Below are 24,178 nucleotides of genomic sequence, written 5' to 3' on the forward strand. Positions count from 1 at the left end.
TCTTTGTCCGTGGCATATCTTACTTAACGTGAATATCTTCAGCCAGCATGTCTGAGGAAAGCATTCCCTAAAGCAAAGGCTGTCTGCTTTTCTGACACCCACAACCTTCACACACAGACACACGCCTCACATACGGTTGGCGCTGAAAGGCTTAATGAATCCCCAAGTCCACCTGTGTAACCCTAATTTCTTTTTACCTCAGACCTTTGATTTTCACTTCTCAGTTAAACCTGCATCTTTTCCATTCTCAAATTTCTAAAGCTATATTAATCATCTTTAATAAGCCCAACTGTCAGAAAGCTACACTCTTATAATTACCTTCCCGCCAGGGTAAAAGTCACTCATCTCCTTCTTCTGGTTTTCTTGTTTCTCTCCCTCATTCACAGAGCCCCAGATTCATTTGGACTCACTTAACCCCCGACCCTGTCATTTTTCTGGTCCTATAGATTTTCCTCTTTCTGCCCCCTCTGTCACTGCCTTTAATTCAAGCCCTATCTCCACAGGCTGAACATTATGATTATTAATCTTCTAAAGGTATTTTACTTAGATTATCAAATGAAGAACAATGCTTCCTCAGGTTCAACATATCTATTTCTGACCAAATTAATATTTCTAAAACTGTTTTTCCTTTGATCATCTATGAATCAGAATTCTTTTTTTTTTTTTTTTTTCTTTTTGTCTTTTTGAGACAGGGCTTCGCTATGCAGTTTGAGCTGGTCTCAGGCTTACTTTGTAGCTTAGGCTGGTCTCGAATTTGCAGTGATCCTCCTGCCTCAGCCTCTGCAGTGCTGAGATTACAGGTGTGAGCCCACGCCCGATTTGAGTCAGAATTCTTAGAATGTTATAATGGCTCACCTTGCAAACCATCTCTATTCCGATCACCTTTACTTGTCTTCAAGCTACCAGGGCCAAACATTTAGTTTAACTCCCACTGCACAACCTGCTCCTTCACTGGAGCCAAAGTGTCAAATCAGCATTCTATCACTACTCTGGAAATGTATTGCTCTTCCATCTTGGAAATATTTCCTAGACAACATTTGAAATCTATTCCAAGTGTTTGCATTTTTGGGAAGACTTTCCAATCAACAACAATGTCTTTTCCAGATGATTTCCTGAAATACCAACATATTAGGCCTCAATCACTCTCTTTTGTGTGTGCACACTGTGTGTGCTCTCTGTGCATATTTTCCTCACAACTCGGTTACACACTCATACATTCCTCCAGGTGGGGACCAAGACTTCCAATACTTTGATTCACTGAAGAACAGCAGGCATGTTACGTTGCAAAGAGTCTGGGAGGAAACAGCTGACCCTTCTTGAATTTGAGTACTCTGTAGATTATGATTAACTTTTAGAACTCGAAGATTATGTTCTCTTTTGCCACGTTATTGATGTGAGATTGGAAAACTCAATGGGTGGGAAAAAACGGTGATATCACAGCATAACACTCTGAACAGCTTCCAATGGTGACATACTGTGGTCACCTTTTGTGTCGGATCTTGAAGACAAAGGTATAATATTTCTTAGAAATTCTCAGACTTCTGCCTCATCACACCACTGAAAATAATATCACCTAGGTTGCTACTGACTTCCTAATGGCCAAGCCCAGGGGGTACTTTGTAGCTGTTATCTTACTGACCTCTTTACACTGCTGTCCACCACGTTTTTCTTAAAGTTTTCTTTTTTTGTTTTTATTGTTTCTTGCTTCCCACTTTTCTTCCATTTCCTTTGCCAAATAAGATTCTAATCTCTGTTCTCAGACACTCTCCGGATGGTCACAAATACCACTGTTTGTGATTCCCAGATGACATAGCTCCAGTCAAGACCTCACTGCTGAATGACAGTGGCCAAAATTGTATCTTGATGTCGAGGTCTCCTGGGAGCCTCAGTATGGGCACTCGTAGAATGGAACCACACTCCCAGCCCAGGCAAAGCCTTCTCTTCTTCCGTGCTGCTTGCTTGATGCCTTTAAATGAGTGCTGGTCATTATGTTTGCATTCACATCTCCTAAAATGATTTGGAAAAGCTATATATACTTCCCACATTTTTAAGAAGACAGCTAAAGCTTTTTGTTACAAGTTTATATATTTCAAACAATATAGTTAAAATTATAACTATTAGCATTAAAAAAAACCATTGTAGAATCTTATGTAACATCTGCATCCAATGGAATTTCACCAATTGGACATTCAGAATCATTCATTCAAAAATATATGCACCTGGAGCTGGGGATTTAGCTTGGGGCATAACAGCCTGTTTGGCAAGTGCGAGATCATGAGTTTGATCCCTGGTACCAAAAAAAAAAAAAAAAAGACAAAAATATATGCACAAATGTTTTTATTATTATGCTAATTTAAGGTGTACAACATGATGTTTCAATGTACATATTGGCATGATATCTACAATTAAATCATCTCAAGTAATTACCTTTCTTTAATATTTTGTGGTAAAAGTACTTAAAATGATTTTCTAGTGCATATAACAAATATATGACAAATTTCTAGTGCCTGTAACACAATATTAATAATTATAGCCTTTTCTAAGATCTCTAATAAGCTCTTTATTAAGCCTTAAAAAGTTCACATATTTTCTCCTTAGAATTATTTCCATTTAATACTCACCACTTTAATGTTTAATCACCCTTCATACCTCTCTGCAAGAAAAATATAAAGTTGAAAAACAATGCTGATGCCAGAGATACTGAAGTATCTCGAATGAGTTATCATAAGAATTATTAGCATGCAATTAATAAAAATAAATATATATGTGTGATTATTAACATGAAAAGTGAATTTTCTTGAAAATGCATCACTTAATCAGATAGAAGGGACTTTTAGTATTTTTCTAAACAATGTATTTGTTTGCGGTTGACTATAACATATTGGAACAGTATAGGGTCAGAATTAATTCCATTCTTTTTTAAAAACTAATTTGTAAGTAAAAAATTACATTGTAACATGTCGTTAAAATATATATGTATATGTGTATTTATATGTATATACTTAGTGATCTTTGTGTGACAACTCCACTGGATCTTCTTGAATTTCAAAGAATGAGGAACCTCCCGACATGCCAAAGTGATCGTTCACTTCCTTACCACCAGCTGCCATGTTTTGCCTATGCCTTCACACACATACTCAGGTGTGCCAGGAAATTTCAGCCCTGAAGCAATACCACAGGAATATTTGAGCTTGAGGAAGTGAGAGAGGATGATCTGTAAAGAATCTAGTGAGAGGCCTTGACCACGGACACATCCTCAGATGTTGGGTTTTAGGAAAGAAATACATGGCGATTTATCCCCTGGAGTTATCTCCACCCCGAGCTTGGTGACTCTGGTGGGTGCCCTTTGCTGCCCTTTGGCACCAACTCGTCATGTCTTTCTTAACAAAGCTGAGTTGGTTCAGGTGCTTCACTCTGAAGACAGGGAGCTTCACCCAAGTCAGAGCAAGCAACAGCAGTTCGTTATGACTTGAGGTTTACTGAAGGAGATCAAAGGCCTCAGTCACAACTCTGCTAGGATGTGAACCAGCCCCGGTGGCCATCTTGGGTTTGTCTGTATTAACTGGAGGCTGTGGAGTAGAGAAAAGGAATTAAGCCAAGGTTGATGATGAACTATTGGTCAACCAGTCTGGGGCCACGTTCTATTTCTAGATTTCCTATTATAGGAGATAATGAGTGACCACACTCATGCATCAGTGAGTAAATAAACATCAACTGGTATAATCGAAGACATAATCACATTAAAGTTGAGATACCTGGATGATACATCTTTATCTGTAACCAAAACTTTTGAATCATTGAACCACTCATATAACACCCTAGGTCTTAATGTCGTTTTCAGAATGACCAGTAACACACCTGCAGGCTTTGAAAATCTTTAACTGGAGGGTAGCCATGGTATGGTTGGCTTAGAAGAATTACCTATATGTTAAGTAATTTTGTTAGCAATACCATTCTGTAATTTAGGCGAAGATGGATAGATAAAAAGTATGATTTGGGAGGAGGAAGAGCAGGAAAGGAGGGAAGCCAAGTGCTCTGGCCCTAGGAAATATGAATCTGGTATTTGCCCGAATCTGGTTCCAGAATTCTACTGAGGAAATGAAGCCATGTGCCCTTTACTGTGAGTTGAAATACTGGTGACGCTTCCTTTTCCATTAATTCCTTTAGATAAATAAAGGGAATTGACTCCATAAAATTGATCAAAGCAGATACACGCTCCCGCCACCCTCAGATCTCTTAACTTTCTGGTTCAAAGAGGAATCAGAGAAACAGGATTTGAAATCAGCTTTTTTTCAGGGTGGCCTATATTGCATTTTAGTTTAATTTGTCAGAAAGTCACCTTTTCCCTTTGGTGAACTGACAAGATGAAATTAGATTATATCTGGGGAATCTATGCTAAAAAGATTGCTTAATCTTCCCTTCTGAAGATGAACCACCGAGGCCATAGACTGCCTGTCCTCGGGTGACTTCCCCGGTTACCTCCTGTAGTGACAGCATCTGAATTCGTGTGCCTCTGTCTATAAATAGACCTGGAGCTTTCTTAATAGCAGAGGCAGACTGCCTGCTAGACTGTTTCTGAACTGTGTGCATTTGGAACAGTGGGGACCAATCTGATGATTCCTAGCATTTCCAGCTGGGCCATTTGAGTCACAAAACTGTCCTCACCACGGAACCCCGGGCAGAGCCTGCAGCATAATGGTTCCCGACAGACATTTGCTGACTAGGCTGACCTAGTCCAGTGTCATTCTGAATCCAGGAACCCCTTCCGGAGTGCCCTCCAATGGACATTCAGCTTCTGAAAGGAAGAAATGGAGAAAGAAAAAAGTATACATGTACACAAGATAGTTAAGATACCAGCTAGTTTCTCTTCATTCATTGAAAAGAAGGTTTATACCAATATTATTTGGACAAGATATCATGCCTAGATCTTATAGTCTGTGAAAGTACTAGTATGAAACTAACTACTATGAAAACAACAATATGCAATATATTAATCATAACACTCCTACTAACTTTTTTTCTGATACCAGGAATCAAACTCAGAACCTCACACTTGCCAGGCAGGCACTGTGCTACTGAGCTACATTCTCAGACTTTAGTGACCTGTTTTGAAACTCTATCTTATTGTTATTTTTACTTTTTCTCTTAAAAAAACACACTGACAGAGAACACCTTTTATTTACAACCTGTAGTTCCTGGCAGGACTGAGTCCTCCTCCCCAGTCCTGTTTCTATCATTTCCAAGACCTTTGAAAGTCATAATAGAGGCTCTCAGATCATCTGTCTCAGTGTTTAAAAGTCATAAATGGAGGAGTTGTATAGCTGTACTTTCTGAGTGCCATAATCTTAAAATATGTTAAGGTATCTTTTTGTATGATTAAAAGTCAAATATATCAAACACAATTAAATTCACATATTTAGGTCTAGTGTGCAAGAATTTATTTTGGTCTCTTTTTTTTTTTTTTTTTACTATTTTCTTTTTTGGTATCAGAAATCGATCTCAGGGCCTCATACTTGCCAGGGAGGTGTTATACCATTGAGCTTAATCAGGGAGGTGTTGTACCATTGAGCTACATCCCCGACCCTAATGTTGAAGAATTAGATGCAGAGTAAAATCCTTATTTGCAAAACATGCTTTCCTGTTAGCATAATTGCTAATGATGTTAGAATTAATATTTTCACATAATTTGTACTCTGCTGATAGCAATCTAAAGCAGGGGTCAGCAAATTGTTTTCTTAAAGGACCAGGTAGAAATAGTTTAGCCTCACATATGGTTTCTGTCCCAACTACTATACTCCACTGTTATGCTATGAAAACAACTATTATACAACACATAAGTGGAGGAGTGTGGCCGGGTGCCAGCGAAACTGGAGCCCAGGCACAGGCAGCCAGCTGCAGCTGGGAATGTGTACCTCGCCAACTCTGACCCAAAGGAATAAAAATGTATAAAATTTAAATGTATATTTATGTGCTGTAAATGATACATCTACAATATCAAATTCATGTCATGTAGCTTTTATTAAATGTTGATTTTTCTTCTAAAATGCTCCAATGACCTTACAATCAGTAAGGTGGACAAATTCTAAGTTTACACAACATGTAAGCAAAGCTAAAATAATAATATTTTTTGGAAAATGAGGATATATCTTATTAGCATCTTTTTTCATAAAAAGAAAATGATAGAATTTTTGGCGCAGCTAAAAAGATAAGAAATGTAAATAAAAGTGGCCTTTATTTTAAGAATATGGAAAGAGACCCATGACCTCCGGGGCCTGGCTTTCTCTCTGCCGGACACGTGGTGTGGGGGCATAGCTTAGGTTTGGGGTGGTGCCTAAGAGGCATTACTGATGCACAGGTAGCCCTTTGGAATTCATTTCTCGCCACAGGTAAATTGCCTAGGGGCGGGGAAGGTGACCTCAAGATAGAGCCCCGTGGTTCCGCCTCCCAGCCCCCCACCACTGCAGCTTCCCATTCAGGGCAAAATGCTTTCAGAAAAAATGCTTGCAACCCTAGTATTCAACCATCCAGTTGTCTGTGTGAAGAATTAGGGTTGTATTTTATGCATGGAACATTTATATCTATACCTATGCACACATAAGTTTTAAAGTTATATAAATTATTTAACATTATAAAATGTTTCCCAGGCAACAATTTATGATTATGGAGCTACCTTGTGAATATTGTAATCCCAAATATCGAGTTCAGTCACCCAAGTATTATAATCCTCTCTCTAGTTTTCCTCTCAATCCAAAAGGTTACATTTGTAATCCCATTGAGATGTCATTGGAACCCCAGCAAGTTAATTCCAATTGACCACCACCAATGTAACCCACAGTGAGAGTAAAACATATTCCAAGTTAAGGGCAGCCAAGCTAAATCCAATCCCCGTGAAGACATGCGGACAAAGGCCTTGATCCTAGGCCTCTCCCAGAATTTATTATCTTGTGAAGAAGCAGGGTGGCTCAGGGATGAGAGACAGAGAATGATGGCAATTATCTGAGTAATTTAAAGTGGCTGGCCAGGTGCAAGACTGGCATCTCTGTAAATTGCAGAGATAAAGATATGCAGAATCAATTTGAAAGGTTTTGCCCCAGACACTGTAGCCAGTGAAGCTTGGAGGTGGAACCAAGGGGCTCTATCTTCCCTGCCTCTAGGAATTCACCTGTGGGGCTAAATGAATGCCAATGGGCTACCTGTGCATCACTAATGCCCCTTAGGCATCACCCCAAACCTAAGCTACATGTATGCCCCACACCACGTGTCTGACGGAAAAAATGCCAGATCCCGGAGAGAATGCCAGATCCCAGAGGGTGAGGGCGTCTCTCCCCACATTCTTAAAATAAAGATCACTTTTATTTCATATTTCTTACCTTTTCAGCCACTCCAAAATCCTATCAGATGGTTCCCTTTCGCACCAAAAAATTCTATCACAATTTACATAATCCAATTAAGGTAGCAGTAGAATTGTTTTGGGGGCTCTTAGGTTTCTGATATGCAAACTCTTGTGCCCTGGGGAGTTATAACCCCTTACATTGAGATTCTACCCAGTTGACATTCCCGGAGCTATTTGCTCTAACATCTCACATGCTCATATCCTGTACATATCCATGTTGAGAACACTATGCAAGGAAACAGGACTCTCTGTTGACTAGAGATTACATAGCAGCACCTGGGCTAGCCTTCCTTATTTGCAATGCTTAGAGCCAATTGAAGAGAGAATGAAATACCCTAGTCAGCTCTTTACATATCAGTATAAGGAGATGAGTCTCCAAATAATCAAAGTCACAGGAATTGTTTTGCATTCAAAGAGAGTCACTGGAGTTGTCTCCCACAGTGAATATTTCAGGAACTATAAAGTGAAATAGGAAGAGAAATAAGACAGTGGATGATTGGTTCTATTTGGAAAAAGATATTTCATTAGTTTAGTATTCTAAACTAATGAAATATCTCAGTATTCATACCGGGGAAGGAAATGAAAACTATAAAATTATTGTCTTCCCTAAATGTTCATTTGGTAATCTAAGCGTGGCCGCCAATACAATCTTCGGCTCACTCTTGAGTGGTCTCTGTCTCCAATGTTGGGGGTGCCATTTGAAGCGTGGCATTTTGGTGCCCCCCTCCATTGTGCGGACTCAGGCCAAGGCCCACGAGGAGTCTGCCTTGCTTACCTTTCACTGGCTTTCTCTCATTTGTCCCACCTCTGACCTACACACGAAGGGCATCTGTCACAAGTACACAGGCCCCAGTGCGGAATCCCGGGTCCTACAGCAGAAAAAATAAGCTAGCAGCTCAGTCTTACCATCAGGGAGGCTTGGCATTAGGTTTATTGCTGTAAGAAACGCATATCTGGTAGTGCTGCACTGAGATTGGGTGAAGTAACACACTGGAGGCTCCCCTGAGCCTTCGGACTCTTGGTTTTGTGTCAGGCCTTCGATGGGTCTCTTGTCTCGACCTTGTGTACAGTTCTGCAGTCTGCCTGGTCCCTTGCCCAACGCCCCAGCATCATTCCAGAATTTGGATGTTGGCCCCATGGCCTGCCTATCGGCAGGGATTCCTGAGGTGCCCAGCTCTTGCCAACCCCTTCCCCTGGTAGACGAGATTCTAAAGCTTTAATAATTCCCAGAAATAACAGATTTCTTAGAATCATACCTAACTTATTTTTCTCAACATTTACCTGGCCTCCTGGAATTCCACACTTCTATGCTTACCCAGCAGACAGAACTTTTCTAGTGGTGATACTTTTCTGAATTACAATTTGTGTCGCCCATGGACACAGGATAACATGTGCATGTGACCTCCTAGGCACCCTAACGGCTTAGTTTCTGTGCTGAGACAATTTCTCCGGTTTCTCCCAGGCCCAGTGACTTTCCCAGCCTTCTGCTAGCACTCCCTCCCTCAACTCAAACACTCACGACTTATCTCAAATGACGCCTCCATGAAGGCATCTCTGTCAGTCTGCTTTCTGTTGTTATTACTGAATACCATAGGTTGGGTAATTTATAAACAATAGTGGTTTATTTCATTCGTGGTTCTAGAGGCTGGGGCACCCAATATCAAGGTGCCAACACTGATAAGGATCATCTCAGTGCACACCACATGGTGGAAAGTATAGGGTAATACAGAGCCAGCAAGCTGGCTTGGGTCTCTTATAAAGCCAATAATGCTATTAACAACGACCCTTCTCCCATATCCTTGTCTAATACTAATTTCCTCTCAAAGGCCTCATCTTCAAATGCCATTAGCATATGCTATCTGGGGACCAAGTTTCTAGCTCATGAACTTTTGGTGATACATTCAAACCTCAGCAGCATCCCTGATCTTCCTCCCACCTGGATGGGTTTGTCCTTATCTATGAGCCTTGCAGGCTGTAAGATTCCTTATTTATATTAAATTCATTTCATACTTCTGTAGCTCTGTAATATTCTCAGCTTTCTCACTCAGAGCTGTCTCACTTTTTGAAACTTTTAAGTTTTGTTATTAACAGGTGAAATTGAATGGAAAAAAATAAACCAGTTCCAATCAAAACCTTCTTTGTTATTATTTTTTTGTAAAGGGAATTGAACTTAGGACCTTGCGCTCGCCAGGTAGGTGCTGTGCCACTGAGCTATATTCCTGGGTCACCTCCTTGTTCTTAGGATCACATCCTGGACAAGTTTAATAGTTCAGTATGCACCGAATGCACTTATTTAGGCCTTCCTGCAAAGAAAATTCTCTTCAAAGAGCTAAGGGACTGGGCAGTCTTTGGTTGGGAGAAAATTGAAGCAGAAATAGGCTGTAGGATTGGGAGACTTTGGAAGATAAATGACAGAAGGCATCCTGTTTCTGGTGTCAGGGAAAACAGCTCGCTTGTGAGCAGACACCAGCAGCATACTAAACGGCATCGTAAAACAGGGCCAGACTCTTGCGCTTTGACACCTGTAACTGAGAGAATGTTTTTGCAGCCTCGCTGAGCACTATCGCTGCCTTTATTATGAAGCAGCTGGTGCTGCAGACATGCCCCAAGCTTTTACTTCCTTTATATCCTTTTAGCAGAAATATTTATTATTGCTGTCTCCTCCCATTTGTCTGCTTAGATTATGATCCTACATGATTCTGTATCTCCAGAGGACACTGCTCCTTTGGGGAGTATGAAATACGCCAGATCTTCAGTGAGAGAAATAAGCCCGAGTGTCGGCTCGGTAATTGGTGCTCCTGTGAAATCAGAAGTTAGTCTCTTTGGATAAGCCTGGTCATTTTTGTAATCTTTGGACTTCATGTAAGTCTTTTATTTTCACCGTTAAAAAATCTCTTTTTTCTCTTTCAGGTCATATTTTGAAAAGGATAAACAAAAAAAAAAGGAAAACTCCAAAACCCTTCAGAAAGCTCCTTTTTCTCAGCATGGTAACCACTTCTCTCAGTGTGGCCCAGTGATCCCCAAACTTCCAATGCCCAGTTAATTATTACCATCTCTTCCCTTTGTCTGCTTAGATTATTACCTAATCCCAGTTTCCAGGCCCAGTTTGTCTCCCAGCCTTCTGCTATTGCTCCCTGCGTCAACCCAGACTCTCCAGACTTATCTCAAATGCCGCCTCCTCCTTGAAGGCATCTGTCTCAGGGTGTGCACCCTGCTGCTTTGGTGGGTTGTGCAGGAAAAGGTATTGTGGGCCAGTGGTGCATTCTGGGAAGGCAGAGGCCAACCAATCCGTGGCTGAGGGGCTATGAGAACTACACAGAGACCCTGATGCAGCAAACACCATAAAGTGGGCCAGCAACTCGGAAGAACTCACCTGAGGCCGCCTCCCTTTGTGCAGCTGTGTGGTAGCTGAGCTCCCGCTCCCCTGACCCATTACTCTGGAGTGAGCTCTTTGGAATGAGCTCCAAAGAATCCGTGTTCTGTCCACCACAGCTCCTGAGCAGACAGTCTGTACATATGGGAGCCAAATGAGCTCTGCTGCTGGGAGCACAAATGGGAGACACCGCCCCAGAAAGAGCTGTGCAAACCATTGCTAGGCTTAGAAATTTGTTTCCGCTCAAGATTTGAATGTTGCTGTCCTAGCAGTGAAGGGAACACTTACCAGAGGGTGAATTGGGGTGGTTAGGTCACGAAAGGTAGAGCCTACACAAACAGGGGCAGTTAAACACACCTGGGAGGGCTGGCTTGTTCCCTCCATCACGTGAGGACCAGGCTGGAAAGTGTTACCTGGGGGGCTGGGGATTTAGCTCAGCAGCATAAGCACCTGCATTGAAAGCAGGCAGTTGTGAGTTCGATCCCTGGTACCAATAAAAACGAAAAAGACCAAAAAAAAAAAAAAAAAAAAATGTTACCTGTGAACCAGAAACTGAATCCGCTGGTGTCGTGGTCTTGTCCAGCTTGTTTGCAAGCTGCCTCTTCGTCACCTCTGTTACGGCAGCCTGCATAGACCAAGTCACACTCTGAAGAAGTGAGTGATACCAACAAACAAGAGAAAGCCAACTACAAAGCTTTAGTAATACACTTCAAGAATACAGCCCGGAGAGCGCCAGACTCATATTTAAACACTGAATATGAAGGAAAGAACAAGTGATATACTCTCCGGAGTCAAATCTATCAGCTAAGTCTCTAAAACTGATCCCGAATTGAGCTGTCCTGGGACTACCTTGGCACAAGGCAGCAGCTTCTTTTCCCAGGCCACTTTGGTGCTGTTTTCAAACTGCTCTCCATGTACTCCTGGAATCCCAGCACTTTGGAGGCTGAGGCAGGAGGAACATTGCAAATTTAAGACCAGCCTGGGCTACAAAGTGAGCTCAAGGCCAGCCTGAACTGCATAGCAGGACCTGGCCTCAAAAAGACAAACAAACAAAACCAACAACAACAAAAATGAAAACAAACAACCCTTCTCCCTACTTTCCATATGGCTGCCAGAATCATATTCAAAAGTAATTGGAGTCATTTTGTTGCTTACTTTAAATGTTCAATTACTTTGCATTCGTTGAGGCCAAAATTTGCAAGCTGCCCCCTTCCCTGGCTCATTCCCTCCAGCTTTCCTCCCCTCACTGGAGAAGACTCTCTGGGGTTGTCTTCTGGTTTCTGAAATGTGCTGTCCCCACCCCTCTGTTCCTAATGACAGAATACTGGAAACCGAGACTTTTATAGAGGATTACGATTCCCTCAGGCCGGAAGTTGAAGATTGGCTGGGGAATGCGCTCAGCTTCTGCTGCACCCTCCTTCTGCATCACCCCAAGGCAGAAAGAGGAAGGGAAGCCAGCACTCCCGGGAAGTACACAGAGCAGCCTGTCCTTTCAGTGAGTTGGTGAGTGGCGGAGTCCAAGGTAGGGCAGGTGAGGGCTGGGGTTGGGGTGCTTTCCATGGAGGAGAGCGGGAGTCTGCGTGGGCGTTGGCAACTGCACCCTTGGCCCTGAATGCCAGACAGCAGGGCCCAGCAGGGCGTGCCTGCGCTCTGGGGAAACTCCGTGCCTTGACATCTTGAAACACTGGATGCCAGGCGCATACCTGGGGCCCAAAACACCAGGAACCTTCTTGTCCTATGACAAGAGGTTTTCACTGTCCTCTTGTTCACACAAACTGTATGCAAACCATAGTGCACGCCTAGTATTTTCTCTAATCCTGGGACTTACTATCTCCTCTTCCTGGCACAATTTCCCTAGATCCCTACACCTCTGGCCCCTTCTTGCATAGGTCTCAAAAGCCTTCGGAGCAGCTTCCTCTCATCCTGGCTGAAGGAATTCCTGTCAGTGCTTTTCTAACCCATTAATGTGTTTTGTTTTCCTTAGAACATTGCGGAATTAATGACTGATTGGTGCACTGGAGATTGAACCCAGGGCCTTTGCACTAACTATATCCTCAGCCCTTAAAGTTTTGTTTTTTTTTTGTTTTTGTTTTTTTTTTTGTAAATATTTTGAGGCAGAGTCTTCATAGGTCTCTAAATTTCCAGGCTGGGATTGAATTTGTGATCCTCTTCCTGTTTTAGCTTCCCCCAGCACTAGGATTACAGGGGTGCACCACCACTCTTGGCTCGTAGCATTTATTCTTATAGGAAATGTCTGTTTACAGTTTTCATGATTCTTGCCAGTAGATTAAGTGAGAGAAAAGATTTTTAGTTGTCTTGCCAACTAATGTATCCCACATAGATTTTTCATTAATGTTTGCTGATTGAATGAAAGATGTACATGAAGGGGCTGGGGATTTAGCTCAGCGGCATAAGCGCCTGCCTTGCAAACAGGCGGTCGTGAGTTCGATCCCCGGTACCGATAAAAACCGAAAAAAAAAAAAAAAAAAAAAAAAAAAAAGATGTACATGAAGATTTAGTGAGAGCGTTTTGGATTTCTATAGATAGTCCATTCAAATGGTAGATTAACTGCTTGTCGAGACTTTCTAGGGACGCTGGATTGATTATGTTTTGTTAGAATTATGCTATGCATTTAACCACCTCTCCTGGTGCTTTATTAGAAATTTTCCAGTCTCTGCTTTTCTGGAACCACCATGGAGATCAGAGCTTCGGTCCTTCACTTTCTCTGATTTCTTAGAATCACTGGCCATGGATCTGAGATTGCATTTGGTGTGTGTTTTCAGCACTGTGGGGTGTGGACCCCTGCGTTGTTTTGGAGTGACGAGGGCCACTGCCCGGCTCCTGGCACAGCTCTTCCAGGTCTTCAATTGAGGCCTTTAAGAGCAGCTGGAGAGGCTCCTCTCCTGTCGTTTATGAAGGTGGATTATAGCGTCATCCAACCTCGGGGGTTTTCTCCAGGCCCACACGTGGGCACGCAGCTTCCTTCTGGGAGGGGTCGAGCCTTTAGGACCTGGACTCTGGCGTCTCCAGCTCGGTCCTGTGCCGGTACTGTGACTTTGATCCTCAGCCTGCTCAGCTAAGATGGTCCCGGCTTTATAACCTGCCCAGTGCCCGACTCCTCTGGGCCAGGACCCTGGTCTGACCTCAGCTTCCCCTTCTGGCTGTAGGATCAGAGACGACACTGGCGTGCACCTCTCCTGGCCTCTGCATCTCCTGTTTGGAGACCCCCTGCCTGGGTTGCTGCCTGGTGCCTGTCACCGTCCTCTCCGGGTGTCATGTGCCGTCTGTATGGGTTGGCGCTTTCTGGTCATCCACTCCCAGGACAGTACTCAGACGCAGGCCCCATTGGTGACAGCAGACATAACTTGTGGGTAGCAGACCCCTCTCTTAAAATGTCCTCAGCCAAACTCCAGTTCTGAAATCGGCCAACACTAATGGGGAGAGGACCTGGTGGCAGGGAATGAGCAATGACACTTTGACTAAGGAGGGGACATTTCATCATCAGATGTCCCTCCTAAAGTGCTTCATGATGGCTTGCTGGCGAGTGCGGTGCTATATTTAGTCTCTCAGAGGTCACCTAATCAGGAATCAGCCAACACCGCTGAGGTTTCCAGTATAATTCAAGCTACCTCACTGGATGCCTGACACTGTTTTCCCCACATGACCCAGTCCGTTTCTTTTAGCTTTTGTTTATCTTTTAGGCTAGGAAGAACTAGAGCTATGGGGAAGAAACTTAAAAACCTGTCAGGAAGTCAGGTTTTTTGTGTTGGTCTTTTTAATTGGTACCAGGGGTTGAACTCAGGACCATATACTTGCAAGGCAGGTGCTTATGCCGCTAAGCTAAATCCCCAGCCCTGGAAGTCAAGTTTTAATCAGCTGGTGTTCTCAGTGGCCTCAGCCTACCAGAGCTAGAGCCTGTAGGGTTGGATAGATTTTTTTCCTCTGGACCAAAACTTTTATTTGTGATTATCTCATTGCCTGGCACGCTAGAAGAATTCATTAGGTTTTTTCTCCCTTTGTAAGGACCAAAGAAAAAAACAACATCAGATGGCAAAGATCTAATTCTCAGATTTGCAGAAAATGAGGCTCAGCAGGGAGAATATGTGACCCCAGGATCTGATTGTACCTGGAAGCCAGAACTGGAGTCTTCTGGGGTCACAGGCTTTGGGACAGCAGCCTGCACAGGAGGCAGAGTCCTGGAGAATGGGATTCTGGGAAGCGGAGGGACAGAGGGCCCCTCGGCTCTTTCCTAGCCTCTCCGTGGGGAGGAGGCCTTGGGGGGCTCCCCACCTCGCACACTGAAGGGAAGCTCACAGAGTCCATCCATGTCAGCCCTTCTGCTTCACAAACAGGAAAAGGAAGGACGAAGGAAGCAGGGAAGTAGTGGCTCAGGGTCAGTGAACCGGGGACAAGAGCTGGGCGTGAGGCTTGTGTTCATCCACCATCTCCTGCTGCTTCTGGTTCCCACCCCCCCCACACCCCTTTGTCTCTGTTTTTCAAAAGTGGGCCACCTCACCCAGTGGAAAAGGAGAGGAAGAAAGGGTTCATTCTACACCGCCTGGGGTCAAGTGTGCCCCCAGTAGAAAGGCTGGGTGCCCTCGTCCTCCCTGTGCCTGGACACTGGCCGAGCATCCTTTCAAAGCTACGGCAGCCCCTGCTGCGCTGGATGACGCCTGTATTCAGGGAAAATGCTTCTGATTGGGTCAACAGACATGGTTCCTGGGACTGAATCCCATTTCTATCACTTGAAAGCAGGCTTTTCAAAGCACAAATAAACCGAGATACAGGCCAGATGGGAGCTCCCAGGGAAGGGGGAGGGGAAGAGAAGTCCCCTGCTTGGCAAGAGGGACCCAACAGGCAGTGCGGCCCTGCCCCCGGCCAATCTGGCCTTCCTTTGTGCCAGGCTGACCAGGGGCAGCTGGTGATGCTGGCAGGAAATGGGCAGAGGGGATTAGCCAAGTGCTCAGGGGCAAAAGCCCATTTGGGAGGGGAAAGATGATTCCAGAGCATGAGTGGGGTGTGTGTGTGTTGGGCGGGGCGGGGGGGGGGTCTGAATACTGAACCTGAGCCATATCTTGACACTGAGCAGTATCTCCATCTACATACATATATATTTAAAAATTTTTTAAATTTTATTTGTTTAGACAAAGACTCATTAAGTCACTAAGCCATCGAGGCTGAAACTTGTGATCCTCCTGCCTCAACCTCCAGAGTACTGAGATGACGGGCGTGTGTGACACACCACCTACCAGAGCTCTTTCCCACAGATGCAGGTGCTGTCTCTGGGGCTCTCCTGGTCCACTCTGGGAGGCTGGTGCTCAGAACTCAGCAGTAGCTAATGACATCCTGATTACCCGGGGGCTGTCCAGCCCTTGGTGTCTGGCATCAGACTCCCTGGATTTAAGTTCCAGCTCTGCCCTCCCACCCCGATGTGTGATGTCACATGGACAGCCTCCTTCACCTCTGTGTCTCATTTCCTCAAGTATAAAACAGAGACGATAATAGTACTCACTTCATAGTGTGACTCACAATCAAATGAGTAAACAAAACATAAAGCGTTGCTAACAGTGCTGAAATTTACAAGAGTTAAATAAGTGTGTGCTGTTACTACTGTTTCATCTTCATTATGCTTTTCCGCACAGGGAAGACTGAATATTCGGCCTGAAGGTCTTGAGAGGCAAAAGCAGGATTCCAGTTCCTAGAAATTCTGCCCACTGGCTGGGAATCTCATGGATTTCTTAATTTCTTAAGCCTTTCTGTGGCTTTTATTTTCCCCCCATTCACATTTGATCTGTCTGGTGACTGGTTTGGTCACAAGAACTTATCAGAAACATTCTTTAAGGAGTGACATATTTTCCGATTCTGGAAGGCATCAGGATTTCAAAATCTAGAAAGTACTAATTTTGCTGGAATGATGGACTAATAGAATTCTCCCAAGATTCCAGACCCAAATGCCATTTCCCACCTGTTTGACTTTGGGAAAGTTGGTGGAGTCTCAGTCTGTCCCTCGGGCTTCTCATCCACCAGTTAGGAAAGGGTTTGACCTGTGCACAAGACTGTTTGCTACCAGGCGACGGTGTCTTCAAAATGCTGCATGAAGAAATGCAAGATGGTTGGGATTATTGTCACAAAGATCATAGAGTTTTCCATCGTGTGCTTACTGTGTGTTCTTGGGCAATTTACTTACCATTCTTTCCTATAAAGTGGAGATAATTAAACTATTTCACTGAGCACTATGAAGATCACAGGGAATCTTATATGTATACCAGTATCTGATAAGCTATAGTAGTTATTAATAGTGATGGTGTCTTACCCGCCCTGTACCCCAAATGCTTCAAAAGTTCACATCCACACAGCAGCTATTTCTCTTTTTTAAAATTTATTTTAAAGAGAATAAAATCAAACCCAAAAAACAGAATAAAGCAAATTAGAACAGAACAATTCAAGTGGTACAGAACTTCAAAATAATAGGAAATCAACAATGGCTGCCAAATGTCTCTTATTTTCTTCAAAATAGCTGTCCATACCTTTACACATAATGAAATTAAACAAAATGAAACCATAAAATCAATCAAAACAAAAGAATGAAAGCATTATAGGACTTCAAGAGAATAGGAAATCAATATTGGTTACCATAATACAATCCACTGTCTTCAAAATAGCTGTCCATATTATCAAAGACAGTAAAATCTAATAAGACAAGATGGAATAAAACCAAGCCTAACAAAATTATGAAAATGATACAAGAATTCAAAACAAGATCATTGGAAATTAACAATAGTTACCACTTTCCATTTTTAGGCATTTCTTCCCCTATCATTTTCATGACACCTGTTGTGCTTTTTGGATCCTAACTCCTTCAGTCTTTTTATGCTAGAGAGATACCTTGGTGTTTACCTGTATGAGTCCAAACTATTTCACCGAACTATTTAACCTATGGGTGTGATCTCCAGTTGCATCCATTTACCTTCAAAAGCCTCAAGATTATCTTACTATATTGCTGAATAGCTTCCTATTGTACGAAAATACCATATCTTTCTTATTCATTCTGCTGTTGATGGGCAAGTTATGCTTTTTTTTTTCTGATTTCATGTGGAACAATTGTTTTCTCTTCTTTAGTTTCCTTTTTTAAAAATTTTTATTTTGAAAGCAGTAAAAATGCAATAGCACAAGACAGAACAAAGCCAATCGAGACAATGCAGTGAAACTTGTACAGGATTTCACAGTAGGATACTGGGATAGTAGTAATATGTTCAATGGTATAGCTCTTTAACTTCACAATAGTTGTCCAGTCAATTAGGTATAGCAAAATCAAAGCAAAAATAGAACATTATAAAACCAATTGAGAATAGTGCATAGAGCAAAAGAAACATAACAAAACAGTGCAAACAACCTTTGCCTTCAAACAGAAGATAGAAGGAAATCCCCCATATTTGCTATACTGCATATAGTCATCCTCCCAAGAGATGCTGAGACATCTATTCCCAGTAGCTATGGGGGTGGGGAAGGGTGCTTGATTTTCAGCCCGCATGGCAGTAGGCTCACAGGTAATGGTTCTCCTCCAGGCCCACACTTGCAGGCGCTTACCAAGAGGGCGGGTGAATAAGCTGCCTGAGTGCCACCATGGCCGGATCTCGGGAGTTCTCACAGCAGCTATTTCCGAAAAAGAGAGCCCAGTAGACTCTTCTGTGAGGACAGGTAGACATTTAGGTGGCCTTGCAATCTCACATCTCAGCTTTGCAGTTCTCATTTTTATTGTTGAAACTCTGTTATATTTTGCCTGGGGAAGTAACAAAAGTTTTGCTCTCCTCTTTTCTCCTGCTTTTTCTCTCTTATTAGCTTGGTTTTGTTCCATGCTCCTGGGTGTGGAGAAAGTAGTTTATTGTGTTTTAGGTCAGGCGTTGAAGTCAGCCATGGGTGACTGCAGGGCTCTGACCTGCTGGGGTGGGGACAGTCTGCTTATCTTCTGTTGCCACCAAAGGCGCATGGTGTTTGACCTGACCCACTAGGAAGGCAGTGGAAAGAAGGAACTGTCGTTAGTTACAAAGATGTAGTCTGGCATCTGGCCTATCCTCAGCTCAGGCGTGGTGGAGCTTGTTGGAGGGTGAACGATGGGGCGATGTGGGGTGGAAAAGTCGGGAAGGGACATTTGGGCGAGAGTAATAAACAGAAATATTGATTCACTGTGCTGACTCCACGGACCTGGGTTCCTGCTTGTGGTAAGAAGGAAATTAGGCCTTGATCTTTCCGTTTACACAAAATGTCTTTTCTGGTCGCCTGACAGATGCCCCTTCTCTTTTCAGTGGTCTAATGGGGTTATCTCCTCCTGTGCCAGGCTGACAGGCACAGAGGCCAGTGAGTAGTCCCCTGGGGAGCTGAGGAAGTAATCTGGTTCCATTTCTTCCTTAATTAGGCATTAATAAGGAATTGACCCGCAAGTTCCCCAAGAGGAGAGAAATGCTCTCAGCCCCCGCGATGGTCCCTAGAGTTTGTACTAGTGTCCATCCACGTCGTCAGCAGATTCAGATGGCTACAGCGAAGCTGGTAGTTGTTGGCTTTGTCTTGGGATTAATTGGGCTTCTTCATAAACTTCCTGAACCCTATTTTTCTTCATATTCAAGTTGAGAATGTGGGTATCTCACTCTTCAAGTGTCCCAAAGAGGACAGATAGACCTAGATAACGAGTTGATGAATCTAAATCAGTTAGAATAGTGACAGACATTTAATATCTACTCAGTTGAAGGAAGCTTTATGGTATAGAAATGATCAGTATCTTTTTTTCCTCATTTCTGAGCTTTCTCAAAATGATCTACTACTGAGATACTTCTGAGATTAATCAGAGTCTCTCTTACTCATTTTTAATAGTTGTTGGGTGACTGTAACAGGTTTCAGACTGCTTGGAAGACAGTGAAGAAGGACAAAGACTCATTTTCTGTATTACAGGTACTGTGAGCTTTCCGATTCCACAATTACTCTGTTGTAATCATTGAGATATATGTTGTCTGTCCACTGTGTCCTGTGACTAATCTGTTATCACTGTTGTCACCTCATAATGCTATGACAGGTTTTAGGTATGTATCTTGTGCCACACATTTGAGTACAGTATAGTTTTACCCAGTGTTATTATGGTGATTTCACAAATGAGAGAAGTAAGGCTTAGGAGGTTGAAAAATTTGCCCAATATCTCGTAACTCTCGAGAAATAGAAATGAGATTCACGGCCAGCAAGGTCTATCGCAAAAACCTAGGCTTTTTACCACTATAGTCTACATTCACTGCAGCCTGGAAACGTGCCCCAGATCAAAGGAGGGAGCGAAGAATGGCATCTGCATGGCTGGGAGAGTTGGTTGGACGAAAGAGCTGCTCTCCTGTTCTCCAGGCCAAGCATGGAACTCTGGGGACCCAAAGGGACAGTTCCCTTATGATCTAGGATACATCTATTTGACAAGTCCCCAGACCTAGAAATAAGGCTGACCCAAACGTTTGGGATGAGCTAATGCTAGCTTCCTCTCTGGGATTCATGCAAACTGAGTAGTCACACGGGTGGGTAGCACTTCCACGGGGATATTGTAGGATTTTCCACATTTGTGTCTTAGATGGTTAGTTCTCCAAAATGCTCTAAAAAAAGGAACTTTCTGAATGAAAGTGTTTAAAAACTAAGGTAAAGCATAGCTCTTTCACAAGGCTTGTAAATATGATAAACCCTCTAAAGAGTCTTCCAGTAAAAATAAACTAGAATTAAATATAGTTTATTTATTTTGCCGACTGGGATGTAGAATATTTTCAAGAAACTGGTATTCTGTGGAACAGATGTTAAAAAGTATTTTTGCATAGTGCAAAGATAAAGAGACAAGAGGCTACCACTCTTCCAGCTACATTAGTGTGTGCGGGTCTAGTATGATCTCTGGGCTGTCCAGCGAGCAAGCGGACCTCTAAAGCTCCAGCTCTCCTTCTAGCTCAATGGATCCATGACTCTGGCTGCATCTATAGGATGTGATAAAAGATTAAAACACATGGGAAAGGGCCGGGGACATAGCTCAGCAGCACAGCACTTACCTGGCAAGTGTGAGGTCCTGAGTTCAATTCCTAGTACCAAAAAACAAACAGACAAACAAACAACAATAAAACTTGAGAAACATATGCTCATATTTAGGGACTTTAAAATTAGATAAAAGAAATACACGTATGTTAGGCCAGTGCAGAAGTGTTTAATAATTAAATTTTACTAAGTGAAAGAGATGCGAATACAAATGAAATAAACGGGAATAACAGGATCTTAGGTCGAGGATGAACAGGGTTGGATTTACTGAGATGGTATACAAAAACTTCCATATAAGGACATATTTTGAACAGTTTAGAAAGAGAAGCAAAGGGTTTGGGGTTGCAACTCAGTGTCAGAGCACTTGCCTGGCACATGCAAGGGTCTGAGTTTGATTCCCAGCACTGAGGAAAATATCTACGAAAGAGAATAAAGGCAATTATAGATGTTATGCTATGAGGCTTAGAAAAAGTAAAGTAACTTGTTCGGGATCACACTTCTGGTAACTGGGAGTGACAAGGTTGGAACTGAGGTACGCTTTGAACTTTGTTTTCTTTTGTTTCTTGGTAGTGCTGGGAGTTGAACCCAGGGCCTTCACACTGAGCTACATCCCTATCCTTTCTTATTTTGAGCAGGGTCTTATTAAGTCTCTAAGTTACCCAGGCTGCCTCTAACTTGCCCTTCTCCTGCCTCAGCCTCCTGAGTAGCTGGTACATTGGAAGTTTCCTAAACTCCCAGAACCCAGGCATGTGTTGGAATCGATCACCACATCCTCTGGACACAGTCATTGTCACAGACTCATTGAGCTAGAAGGGGGACTGGAAATTCTGTAGGTGAACTTTCTCATTTCCAGCTCTATCTCCGTCCCTGTGACCCGAATCTCCAAGGAAACCTTTGACAAAGGAATTATGCTTGATTTATGCTGTAATTTAAAGGGAGGCCTCTTTATTCTCAAGTCACATCAGGGCACATAACGGTAGGCTAAGTATCAAAATTTCCCTAGAGATCCTGCGGACAAGAATACACAGCCCGCAGGGACACATTTACCACAGTAGCATGTGCTGTTGAGGGGACCCAACCCAGCAGCCCTGCAAAGCATTTCTTGGGATGGAGTGGGAGGGCCAGTGAAATGCCCAAGATGGACATTTGTGAGCGAGTGGACTCGATGTATGCTGGGGGAATCTGTATCTTCTGGGAACAGAGATTAAGGCTCCCGCCCCCTTAGGGCTCTGCCAGAGAGAAGCCCTTTTGATTTATAACCCTATGCTGTCAGGTAGTGTTTTAGTGTGGGCGTAAGAAGCGAATGGGGAAAAATGTGTTCTCTTCTGTGGGTAATATGAAAATATCTGTGTCAGAGAACGGTCAGAATGACGTGAAGGATGGAGGCGAAGATGGAAAATAATAAGTGGAAATGGAAGTTTTATAAAGCAGAGCTTGTTAGCTGGGTCTCCGGAAGATAGCAATGAAAAGACATTTGTCATTTCACTCTTTCAAGTCCTCAGAATGGTGGCAGCCAAAGCAGCAGTGCTGGGCCTTTGGTGTTTTTCATTCGCTGGGTCCTCCTGGAAGGGGAGAGGGCTTTAGATGTGGTTCTGGCAGGAGGCAAGTGTCAGCCTGGTAATTGGCTGGCTGTGGTTTCTTCACAGGCTCGGATAACCTACAGGCCTCAGTCCACTGAGCATGGAGACAACAGCAGTGTCCCCCGGGGACCTCGACACCCAGTTCCAGATAAACACATTATTCCTTTTCTGGTGGGAACTCAGATGCCCTGGCAGCACGGTAACTCAGATATTCCCCTTTGGCTGTCTGGCTGTGCAAGCCTGGGAGAGTCAGTGAAACCCACTAAGCTTCAGTTTTCTAATGGACAAAATGAACGTTCTGAATCCAATAACTCCTCGGGTGCCATCCTGCTTTGCAGTGCCATAATTCCCATGCACTGGAGGTCACCCTTTGCTGAAGCTCCTGCAGGTCACCTGTGGACTTGGCTGATCTGTGCCTCCCAAGGCTTCTCCAGAAACCCGGGTAATCCAGCTTCCATCAGTGTAAACACTGTCTCCCGGCCACAAGCAGCCAGCGGGGCTGCGGGTTCTCCTGTTGGTTTCCGCACCGAACTTGGTGGTCTGGTCCTAAAGGAGCGGCTGGTTTTGAAGAACTGTCTTGTGGAGCGTCCCTGAGTTACACTGCAGAGCTAAATGTTGGAGCGAGGCAATACCAGGAGAATCCGGGCGCCAGGCTTTGCCCAGAGAGGGAGGGTGCGGGGAGCGGAGAGAAGGGAAGAGAGCAGGAGCGAGAGGGACCAGGCTGGCGAGCAGGCGGGAGCAGAACACGGAGACGGAGTCAGAGGCGACACCGAGGAACGCAGACGCGCAGGGAGGGGGCTGTGTGCATATATAGCGAGAGCGAGCGCGATGCAGTAACACCTAGCCACCAAGACCGTGGGAGCCTCGGGGCCCAGGGCAGGGGACTGCACCTCCTTCCGCAGCGCCGCCCCGCCAGCTGCCAGTTTGCAGACGGCAGCGGTCTGGACTCCGGGTGTCCTGCACCCCAGCGCACCAGTGCGAGGCTGCGCTGTAGCCTGACCTGGCCCCTTGGGTCGGGGCGCCCAGAGGCTCCGGTCTTCCTGCCCTCTTCCGGATGGGACTGCCGCTCCTCCCTGCAAGCCAGGCCCGCGGGGAGATGTGCTGAGCAGTAGCCCGGCAGCTGGTGTGTTCTGCACGCCGCTGACCCGTGGCGCGCCCGGATTGTGTGCCCACATGAAGGGTTCTCCTGGCAGACCCAGGTAAGAACTTCCTGGCTCCTGAGTCCTAGGGGGACGCGTCTGGATGTCAGGATGATGATGAGGGGTCCCTGTGAAACCGGAAGCTGTGGAATGTTGGTATGGGGGTGGGGATGCAGTTTGTTCTCTGACTTTTCTTAGGGCAGCATCAAAGTTACCAGAGGGCGCAGTAAAGCTATTAACATGGATTGTGGCCTGGCTGTGGTGTCCCACACCGGAGAGGTGGTGTCCCCAGGAAACTACTGAGATGATTACCTCCATCAGTCACTGGAGATAAACAAAGGTGGCTTTTTTCATTTAGTGCTGGAGATGTGCTCAAAACCAGTGGTGAGGATAGGATTGACTGCTTATACTTCTTCCCAGCTGTCTGGCAAAAGTTTGATCTGGGGGACACTGGCTGTGCCTGTTCTGGGCAGTGGAGGGCTTCTGTCACCCCACCTGGATGTGCCCATCAGTCTTGCACCTGTTTCCCTTGCATAGTTGAAACTCAAGATTTGGCACAAGAACAAAGTGCACATTTTGGGGTTTATCTGAAGGTACCTAAGGGGAGGTTCCATGCTTTCTCATTTCCTACTGGGGGGAGATGGAAGATTTAGTT

At 44.2% G+C, this 24,178-nt stretch overlaps 1 protein-coding gene across 11 annotated transcripts in view; it reads left to right on the plus strand.

Annotated features, from left to right (window-relative positions):
• The first annotated feature begins 22,666 nt into the window (after positions 1 to 22,666).
• The window catches only part of Gramd1b (GRAM domain containing 1B), a 227,975-nt gene continuing 226,463 nt past the window's right edge, over positions 22,667 to 24,178 (plus strand). For 3 of the 11 annotated variants that reach the window (XM_063255976.1, XM_063255960.1, XM_063255963.1), the window contains exon 1: positions 23,112 to 23,583. Coding sequence is in view for 1 of the 11 variants with exons in the window: in XM_063255962.1 (XP_063112032.1) it covers positions 23,558 to 23,583 (26 nt within the window). In the remaining 10 variants the exon portion in view is untranslated. Of the gene's footprint in view, positions 23,584 to 24,178 lie in introns of all 11 variants that reach the window. The other 8 variants (XM_063255956.1, XM_063255957.1, XM_063255974.1 and 5 more) reach the window with 7 other exon arrangements.

The sequence above is a fragment of the Cavia porcellus genome, unplaced genomic scaffold, assembly GCF_034190915.1.
Source record: "Cavia porcellus strain 051 isolate PalLab524CR breed Dunkin Hartley unplaced genomic scaffold, mCavPor4.1 scaffold_9, whole genome shotgun sequence".
Classification (NCBI taxonomy): domain Eukaryota; kingdom Metazoa; phylum Chordata; class Mammalia; order Rodentia; family Caviidae; genus Cavia; species Cavia porcellus.